Source organism: Zalophus californianus, chromosome 17 (assembly GCF_009762305.2).
Source record: "Zalophus californianus isolate mZalCal1 chromosome 17, mZalCal1.pri.v2, whole genome shotgun sequence".
Classification (NCBI taxonomy): domain Eukaryota; kingdom Metazoa; phylum Chordata; class Mammalia; order Carnivora; family Otariidae; genus Zalophus; species Zalophus californianus.
The window spans coordinates 42,156,619-42,166,813 of record NC_045611.1 but is presented as its reverse complement, the minus strand read 5'-3'; the positions used below and the strand labels follow the sequence as shown (position 1 = coordinate 42,166,813).

General features: G+C 61.1%; 1 protein-coding gene across 4 annotated transcripts in view; it reads right to left on the bottom strand.

The window, feature by feature from the left end:
- Positions 1-7,180: 7,180 nt before the first annotated feature.
- CHST8 (carbohydrate sulfotransferase 8) overlaps positions 7,181-10,195 on the bottom strand; it is a 126,588-nt gene continuing 123,573 nt past the window's right edge. For all 4 annotated transcript variants that reach the window (XM_027618526.2, XM_027618527.2, XM_027618529.2 and 1 more), the window contains 2 exons: positions 9,293-9,330; positions 7,181-8,726 (listed from right to left, as the gene is read on the bottom strand). In XM_027618526.2, coding sequence (XP_027474327.1) covers positions 7,620-8,726; positions 9,293-9,330 — 1,145 coding nt within the window. In that variant the 3' untranslated portion in view covers positions 7,181-7,619. The remainder of the gene's footprint in view (positions 8,727-9,292; positions 9,331-10,195) is intronic.

Here is a 10,195-nt window from a genome sequence, read left to right as displayed (position 1 = left end):
AGGGACTGAGTCCTGGCCGCATCTGGGATTTGTGGGAGGGGGGCTGGCAGCCGACTGGTCCAGGAGAGTCCTTTGTGACCCCTTCCCCTCCCAGTGTTTCTGTCTGAGTGGCCAAGGGCCACGTGGGGAATCCCTGAGCCTCACTGTCGTCCCTGACGCTGGGCCCTGGTTCTGGGCCGGGAGCACACTCGAGCCATCACTGCGCCCAGAATGCCTAGCACAGCCCCGGACACGTGTGACTGCCCAGAAAATGTGGAATGGATGCATGCTGATGGCCTCCCGGCCTCATGATTGGTCTTCCCTGCTGTGGAAATGCCATTATGTTTCTCCCCTTCGCAAAGCCCATCAGCCTTCAGCGCCACCCTGAGCCCCGCCCATCGGTTACCTCCCACCTTGGTTCAGCCCTGGGGACCCCATTAGGCCAGCAACCCTGGCTGCCAATTCCGGGAGAGCCCAGCCCCTGAGAAATGATGGTGAGCCCTTGTCCCCGTGTCATTAATTCTCTTGTGACCGAGGCCTTTCCCCTGGGGTGGGCACGGGGCTGGGGTGACTGATTGCACCTGCTTGGCCTATGAGGACTTTGGCCAGTGGGAGGTGTCGACGGTGTTTCCCAAGTGAAATGCCACATGGAGATTAATGACCCCTGGGCCGTGGGCTCTGGGTGCGCGAGGGTCGAGCCACGCCGGGCAGGGCCTGCCGGCCTGCGGACCCCCTGCTCCCCCCATGCCTCTTGATGGAGCAGGGCTGCGGGTTCTTCTCCTTCACCCCAGTTCCCAGGATCTCCCAGAAATGGTTGCCTCAGCCTCATGCCTGAAACCTCAAACACAAATAATTTTCAATTTGCCTGGGAGTTTCAATCGTACAATCCAATGTTAAATAATAGATTAGGTGCCTTGGGGAAAGAAACAGGATTTAAGAAGAAGAAATAAATAAAAGGAAAAGTAAAATTCAGCACATGGGCTTGCAGAGTAAGAATGTAGCTTCCCCTCCTGGCCTGCATTTGCCCGCCCTGCCCGCCCTGCCCCTTCCCTTCTCTGGTCTGTGGGAGTCTGTGGGGGTCTCCCTGCGAGCAGGTTCCAGGTGTCAGCAGCCCAGGGTTCTTCCCGTCACCCCCGGCTCCCAGGCTCTGCACCCCATGGAGAGGCCTGACTTGTAGCCCTGGCAACTGCCACCAACCCAGGCGGGCAGGCTGACTCCCACCCTCAGGCACACACGAGCTGTCCCAGGCAACAGGCATCTGATCGGGTTGGGAACCAACATGGGTGTGGGATGATGGTGTCTTCAGACCCCCTGAGGAGCCTTAAGAGGGTATGTCTATAGCGCATGACTTGTCTGCAAGTTCTGGAACTAAGGTCATCTCTGTCCGGTGGCCATTCCCTCTGTCTGTCCTGGCCAGCCACGGACCCCCACCCCTGGCCACAGTCTGCCTTTGTTGCTACAGGAAGCCACATTGTCTCCAAGCTCACAGACTCCCCACCCCCGCCCTCCCTGTGCCCAGCAGCACTTCCTTGTCTGCTCTAGATCCCTCGGGCCACCGTCTGTCTGTCCCCTTCCTTCCAGCCACCACATATGTCTAGGAGAGCCCAGCTCTGACCTCCATGCCGCAGGAAAAGCAGGAAGGCACGTTGGTGGACTCCGGGGCCAAACTGCCCGGGGTTTGAGTCCTGCAACATCCTCTTAATAGCTGTGTGAGCTTGGGCAAGTTACTTAACCTCTCTGTGTCTGTTCCCTCATGTGGAAATGAAGAGGCTAATGACAGTATCTGTCTTACAGGTTTGTGGTGAGGATTAAATAATTAAATACACATACAATGCTCAGAGCAGTCCCTGGTAAACCAGTGAATACCACGATCGTTTATTTTTGCTTCACGAGCCCAGGCAGGAGTTGTTAAGATGAAGGCGCTGGACAAGGAGAGGAACACATGGTCTCAAGACTTGGGGGCAGAGACAATGAGTGTGAAGGGGGAAGTCCAGGCTGATCCAGGGTTGGGGGGCCGAGACAGGAAGCCTGGGGCAGGGGAGGCCTGTAGGGGCGAAATTCAAGGCTCTGACGGACGGACGGGCCCTTATACCTGTTGACAGGGGTGAGGGCTAGGCTGCTGGTGGCAGGGGTCTGCAGGGCAGGGATCATGAAGGTGTGAGACCGCTGAGCTCATCCAGGGAGTGTGTAGACAGTGTCTGTGGAATTCAGAAGGTGGGGTAGTTGAAGACATGGAAGCGAGCTGCTTCCACGGTGGGGGAGCGCTGAGGGGTACTGGAAGGCAGCAGGTTCAAGAGCCAAAGGCCAGTGGAGGCAAGGGGCACGAGGGGAAAGAAACAGGGCAAGAGCTGGGGGGGATGTGGGGCTATGGCTTTTTTGTTTTCAAAGATAGGGTGCTGACAGGGAAGCCTGATGACCCAGGGAAGGGGGGTGAGTGAGTCAGCGATGTCTCCATGGGGGAGACAAAGGGCTTGGGGTCCCAGAGTGCGTAGAGGGCTGGCTCTGAAAGGGCAGGGAGGAGAGATGGGCAGAAGGAACGGAAGGATGCCTCGGTGGCTCAGTTGGTGAAGTGGCTGCCTTCAGCTCAAGTCATGATCCCGAGGTCCTGAGATTGAGCCTCCTGTCGGGCTCCCTGCTCAGTGGGGAGTCTGCTTCTCCCTCTCCCTCTGCTGCTCCCCCTGCTTGGCTCTCTCTCTCTCTCTCTCAAATAAATAAATAAAATCTTAAAAAAGAAGGAGCGGAAATAAATATGATGGAAGACAGCAAGAGCCTTTCTGCTCCTTCCTGTCGACCTCGCCACAGGGAGAGGCACTCCATTAGCTGTGTGTGTCTGCCTGTGTGTGGATGTGTGTCTGTGTCCCTGTGCATCCGGGTCTGTGTTTGCCTGCAGGTGTGCGTGCACAAGCACATGTGTGTATCTGCATGTGTGTTTGCATCTGTGTCTGGGTGTGTATTCGTGAGGCTGGGTCTGTGTGGGTCTGTGTGGGGGAGCACGTCTGCATAAGTATGTCATGTACATGCGTGTTGAGGTCATAGAAGGCCCGAGGTCACCCTCACGGGGAACGGGGGACAGAGACAGCAGGTAGTTAATGGCCCTGTGAAGTTTGTGATCATTTCCTCCTGCAGTGGGGGATGGGGGCTTGGCTGGCTTGGGGTTTGCCAGGGCAATGAGACAGAGCAGTGTTCAAGGTCGGCAGGCAGGTCAGGATCCTCCCGCAAATCTAAGCCTGCCGCCAAAACCAGGAGCGGAACCAGCAGGGGTGGTGGACACGGGGCCCTCCCACGCTCTGTGTCCTCCCTGTGTCCGCACTTTGGCGACAATCCTGGGACCTTCCTGCCCCATTAGGCCCACGTGAGGAGGCGGAGGAGTGGGGTGGGCTGGGGGTGGGGACTCGGCCTGTTTTCCTGCTTGGAGTTAGGGCAGGTGGGTCCTTTGGAGCTGGCATATTGAGAATGACTTTTGGGTCTGCCTAGAGATATCTGGAGATGCAGGACCCCCATGACTCCACGGAGGGAGAAAGGGCAGAAGACTGGCTGACTCCGGGGGCCAGGCTGGGGACCCGGTCTCCCGTGGGCCTGGGGGAATCCGCCACCCAGCCTGCAGCTGCACACTCGGAGTGTTACTGCCACCTCGTGGGCCGGCTGGGGAAAGCCCGGGCCCTGCTCAAGAGCGAGGACTTGGCGCCCCCTGGTGGCCGAGTGCCGCCCTTGCCAGCGGAGACCGGCGTCCGCCCGGCGCCCGCCCGGCGCCCGCCCGGCGCCCTCCAGGCCCGCCCAGCGCCCGCCCAGTACCCGCCCAGCGCCCGCCCAGCGCCCTCCAGGCCCGCCCAGCGCCCGCCCAGCGCCCTCCAGGCCCGCCCAGCGCCCGCCCAGCGCCCGCCCAGCGCCCGCCCAGCGCCCGCCCAGCGCCCGCCCAGCGCCACACAGATGTGGAGGGGGCGGGGCGGAGACGGCACATAGGGAGGGGTCCCAGCCCCACTGCCCGGGGCGGGGGGGGGGGGGGCGCGATCCCAGCTCCAGGTGCTGTCGCTGTGCAGCTCTGTGCTTCAGTCTCCTCACCTGTAGGGCGAGGCACACGGTCAGCGCTGCTGGGAGGGGTCTATCAGGCATTTACTGGGGAGGCCAGCACAGCGTGGCCCACCATGGCGCTTGATTCAGGCTGGCAGACCCTAGGCCCCACGGTTTGGAACTACTCACTTCTGACCTCTGACCCCTGACCCTTGCCACTTGCCCTAGGTTTCATGTGCTTTGGGAAGCAGCCCTACCGCCTACTCTCTCCCCCTTCCCTTCAGGAGGCAGGCGCAGAGGCGAGGGAGGGGGGCCAGGAGCATCCGTTCCCAAGTGGTCCCAGCCCAGCCAGACTCCTGGATACTGTCTGCTGCCACCTCATAGCTGAGACTACCCTTCTGAGCAGCATGAAGTCAGGGTACAGCACCAGCCTCACCTCCAAGCCAGGCCAGGCCGACAGGAAGGATCAGAGCTCAGGGCTCTCCCATGCTCTCCTCCCCTCCCCCTGCCTCTTCCTTCAACCCCCCAGCCCTGCGGCAGGAGCAGCCCGGGCTAACACTGTATCCTCTCCCCTACCAGGTGAGGCTCCTCTCAGGCTACCCCAGGGTACCTGTTTATTCTTCATGCAGCATCATTGTATCATCAGCATGGGTCCCCAGAGATGGGCCCTGTTCAGCCCCAGACTACCTGCCCCCAGCTCCTGGAGACAACCTGCTCCATCCTGGGGCCCGAAGTCTTCCTGAGCCCCCAGTGCCCAGCTCTGGGTGGGGTGGTGGGGAGATACCAGGAGGCAATCCCCTTGATCAGCCATGGGTGTTCCCCAGAGAGGAAAGGCCCAGGAAGAGATGGGGGGAGTGAAAGCAGACCACCTCCTGGTCTCGGGGTTCTCCTGGGACTCCCAACCCCACCAACGGGCTCAACCTGGAGGATGAAGCTGGCAAATGGGCCCTGCCTGGGAGGGGAAGTGGGTGCTGGAAGCCTGTCTCTCGGTCTAGGGCCTGACCACATCTGTCCTGGGCCCCTGTGTGTGTGGCCAGCGGGACAAGGGAGAAGTAGGGTTTGGCCATGTGTCTGAGGCCAGAAACCACCAGGCTGGACTTGACATCTCACCTCCCCCGGGCACTCCAGGGCTTCTGGGGTTCATAGGCCCCAGTGGAAACCCCAGATTTTGGGGATGAGAAGGCCTGGCAGGGACTTCACTGTGGGCTGCCCCAGAGAGGCCCCCATTTGGAGGACGCAGCTGGGGAAGGACACTGGGGATTGGAGTTATTTCCCCAACTTCATGGGCGTGCTTGACCCCTGGGAAGAGCCTGGGGCGCTCTAGACTATCCCCACAAAATGGTGAGCAGATGAAAAGGGGCAGAGATGGGTCAGGGACGGAGAAGCACAAGATGGTTCCAGAGAGGAAGGACTGTCCGCGGTACCCTCCCCCACCCCGACACATACACATGCTCACGCACGGTACAGACCACCTTCACCCCAGACACCGACACTCAGCAGACAGACACCTACCACTCACACACACACACACACACGTGCACACACAGGCACACATGCACTCACGTGCACACGCACACAGACACACATGCACATGCACTCACACACACGCACATGCGCACACAGGCACGTGCGCACACACACTCACATGCACACGCGCACACCCAGGCACACGCACACCCACGCATGCACGCATGCGGTGGGAGGGTGGTCCCATGGCAATCCAAATTGTCTCCAAGCAGCAGCAGTGGGTGAAGGGGCCCCACAGGCTGCCTAAGCTGGGCTTCCAGGTGTCCCCCTGGCTGATGGGATGACATGGTGACACCCAGCCTCAGGCTTCCGCAGATGCATCCCTGCCCGGAGATACTAGTTGTGCATGGAGGCTTCCCTCTCACTCTGAGAGCACTGCAGCCCAGGCGCACCCTTTCCTGGGCTGGGCCCCTCCCTGCCTCCTCTCACACGGACCTGGCCTCAGAGCATCCACACCCAAGAGCCCCTCGGGCCCTGACCACAGCCTCCTTCCCGCCCCTCGGAGCTCCCTCCTGCCAGATGGCCAGGCCACTCCAGCTGGAACCCAGGGAAGGGGGGGCCCTCACCCTGCTCGTGGTTCCTGGACACCCGTGACCCCAAGCAGGTGGGAGGTGGCCTCCATTCGTTGTCCCACCTTCATACGTTTCCGGAGCCCATGGCAGAGGCAGAAAGGGCGATGGAGCGGCACACACGCCAGCATGAGGCTGGCTGGGAGCCAGCAGCATGGCCACCCTGGGACCAGCAGGGTCTCTGCCTAGGGCCCAGCAGCACCTCCCCCAACACGTGGGGACAGACTGAGAGCAATCTCCTGGGGAGGTCCGCAGAGGGGCCCACAGAAAGATACAGAAGGGCATGCAGCAGACACAGGCTGGTGGAGAGAGGAGGCCTGAAAGAAGGCAGACAGACAGACCTTTAGAAACAGGCAGCACTTTCCATTACAAACGAGACCCGACATACTGACTGCCTCAGCCACACTCAAAGCTCCAACACACTGTCTCTGGGACATTTCACAGAACCACACTGACTTTGGACAATTTCAGAGCCATTACTGCATGGGAACAGGTACACTTTTGGAGAGGTTCCCCCTATGGGCTTCTCTTCCTCCTCCCCCAAGGGTGGGCAGTCCTGAAAGCTTTAAGGTGGTCTCGTCAGGTGAATGGAGCCAGGGCTCAAGGCCAGGGGTGGGGGTGTGCTGATGACAGCTTCAAGAGAAAGCCATGCTGAGAGAGAGGGAGAGCATTACTCCCCACCTGGAAATGCCACACCCACTGAGAACCCTGTGCTGTGCCCCATGGACCCCCACATGGCAGCTTGCCCAAGGAGCTCTGGCGGGTGCTCAGAGGGCCCCTGGCAAAGCGACTAACAGGAAGGGACCCCACTGGGCCTCCACAGGGACAGGTAGAGCTTCTCCTTTCGGGATAAATGGGCCAGTACTGAGACCAGAGGCCCCAGGTGACTGAGTGCTGGCCCCAGGAGCCTGAGCCAGGGCTGCTGCAGCCCCCGGGTCCTCCGCTCCCCCTCCCACATAGGCCGCCCCCCCCTTCCTGCAGCCGGACCTGCAGAGGCCTGGCTAGGCCATCCTGGGGAGGGAGAAAGAGCCCCCACAGCACAGGGAAGGGCCCATGTGTTCCCATTCCAACACAAAGGGTAGACACTGCTACTCTGGAAACCATGTGCTTTATTTGGAACCTCCTTCCGAGGGAACCTCCCCCGCTGGGTCATAGAAAAGCTGCAAACCATGTGGTTTGGTACAAGGCAATGGCGAAGGGACCGCAGGAAGTCCCTCACCGCTGGGGCCCTCGTCTTCTGGGCCTCAGAATTCCCTGGTCATCCTGACTCTTAGCTGAGCTGGGTGTCTGCAGCTGGGACTCCTGGGGTCCTGCTCAACCCCTGGCATCTTCCTCAGCTGAGAAGTGAGGAAGTGGGGATGGGACAAGGGCCAGAGGCCCCCATCCAAGGCCCGGGCCTCTGCCCCCCACGTAGGGCCCGCGGCACCGAGCAGTCACGGCTCCTCCTGTCCCCAGAGCCCCTGTGGACAGGTGCGGGCACGCGGGGCTGGGCTGCCCGTGGCCAGCTGCCCCCCCCCACCTCCCCCCCGCCGCCCATCAATACAGGTCCGCAAAGGGCTTGGAGTAGTTGAACATCAGGTAGTCCATGTAGTAGAAGTCGTAGGTGCGCTGCCGCTGCAGGGCCGAGAGCTGGGTGAAGTACTGGTGGGCGATCTGTGCCGTGGTCCGCGCCTCCTGCGAGTGCCGGTCTTTGAACTGGGGGAAGGTCAGGTTCCGCGGCGCCCGGATGAGGCTCAGGAAGAAGTTGGCATCATCCTCCATGCTCTCGAACTTGCCCACGAAGTCATAGTCGATGAGGCAGGGGCTGCAGAGCCGGCTGACGTGGTCCCAGTGGATGTCCATGCCCACGGGCCGGTGCACATCCAGCAGGTACTGGACGAACTCGGGGAAGCGCACGCCAGAGCCCGTCCGCAGGGCCTCCCGGGAGGCGTTGGCCCGGTACCGGGCCAGGATGGCCTTGCCGAACACGGGGTGGTAGTAGCTATTGGGATGCTCGAACTTGTCGCGGAAAGCGGAGACCAGCCTCTCGAAGGGCTCGCGGACGAAGAGCATCTTGGTGTAGGTGCTGAGGCGGTGAAGGATGCCCTGGCGGTCGAAGGTGTCCAGCCGCTTCAGGGCGCTGCCGTAGTGCACCGTGTTGTGCTGGATGTCGGCGGTGGATGAGGCCAGCCCCGCCAGCACCATGAGCACCCGCTTCCAGTTGGAGCAGCCCGCCTTGGGCACCTCGCAGTATAGCACGCGGTGGCGGTCCTCCACGAAGATGCGGGACACGTGGCGGGGGGTGACCGCCCTGCGGCTGCTGCTGGCCCGGTACTTGGCACACGCCTCCCGCATCACCCGCTTGCGCTCCTGCTGGCTGTGGTGCAGGGTGACCCAGTGGCCGTCAGGGGCCCAGGGTGCGGGCCGCGCCAAGGCACCAGCAGAGCCGTTGGCCGGGATGGCGGCCGCAGCCGGCATTTTCTTAATAAGCAGCCGCCGGCGGCGCTGCCGGGGCCGGAGCCGGGACCCTACGCTTAGCTGGGCTTGAGGCCGGTCGGGCACCAGCAGGCGGGAGCCCCTGGGGGCCTGGCTGGACAAGTCTCCAGGGACCTTCTCCGTAGGTGCCTTCAAGTCACCATCCTGGGAACTGCCTGGTGGGAGGTCCTGGGGCAAGAAGAGAAATGGTTATCAGGGGGGACAGGGCAGTTATCAGCGGGGCACTGAGGGTCACACAGGTCAGGCCCTCACTGTGGCCGGGGTCCCTGCCCCCTCTGTGGCCTGAGATTTTTTTCCGGGTGAGGGAGAAGGAGTCCAGCTGACCCTGTGGGATGGGACCCCTCTGGCCTGAGCCCAGGTCCAGTCCCTGAAGGCCCCCACCCCTCGCCGGCCATGGTCTTGAGGCCAGAGGTGCAAGGGTCTCTTGAGCCACGAGATGGCGCAGGCCTCCCAGGAACCTCCGCGTGGCGCGGGGACCGGGCAGGGAGCTGGTAGCCTGAGGAGGCTGGCTCAGATTTACCGCCTCTATTAGCACAAGTCCAAAGCCGCCAGCTAACAGGAAGGGGACATTCATGGGTCCAAAGCCCTGGGCTTTGTTCCCAAGGCTCCTGGGAAGGACTGGGCATGTTTTTCTTTCCAAGAATGGATTCGACATCAGCTCCAGTTTCTTCCTTGCCCTCCCCAACTCTCCCCAGGCGGCCGGTGCTGAGATTTATCTGACTCTCAGAACTCACGTTGTAGGGCTGCTGTGGCCTGATGCTGAACTTTATTCCTGAAAAGCAGAGAGGACAGTATTAGTGGCAGAAGAACCACGTGGCTCCTGAGGACCTGCTCATGGGCTCTTGATGGTTGGGCCCCTGGGCTGGAGGGCACTTGGGTTGGGCTCAGTTCAGGGAGGCACGGCTCAGTGTGAGTGCCCCTCCACCCTCCTAGCCATATGGAAAATGGGAGTGCAGCAAGATGTGGTCCCACTGCTTCCGAGCTGATGATGGCTTCTCAGTGTCTCACCTCCTGAGATGACCAGGAAGGTCTCGAAAGGTGGCCACCTGCTCCATTGAACAGCCAGGAACCCCACAGCACCGCCCCTCACCCCCGTTCAACCTCACTGTCATTAAGTCATGGGGACAGGATCCTCGGAAAGCTCTGTCCATCCTCTCTCTATGCCCCGTTGGCTCAGCCCTTGCTCTAAGCAATGTGGACTTTCTGTACTCAGAATACGACACACTCACACCCACACCTTTGCATGCACAGGCCTGGGAGTGGAACACACTCCTTCCCTTGGACTGGGGTCTCCCTACTTGCTCTGGGAAGTCCCCTAACCTAAGCACCTACTTTGAGATTTTGGCCAACTCAGCTGGCCCTGGGACTCTGGCATGAGCTGGCCACCTCCTGTTCACCCTGGTCTCCTGCAAAGGGCTAAGCAGAGCCCAGGCACAGAGTGACTGTCCGGCAAGCGCTTGTCACTTGGAGGGAGGCGGAGACAGATCAGTGCATTGCTGACCACACTCCACGATGTTCCCTCTTCCCCGCAAGGAGGCCCTTTAGCTAGGCTGGGGCCGAAGTCACCCAGGATAACAAGCTCTGGGAAGTGAACCTTCGGCCAGATGGGAGGATTCTGCTTCATACTCTGGTTGGTC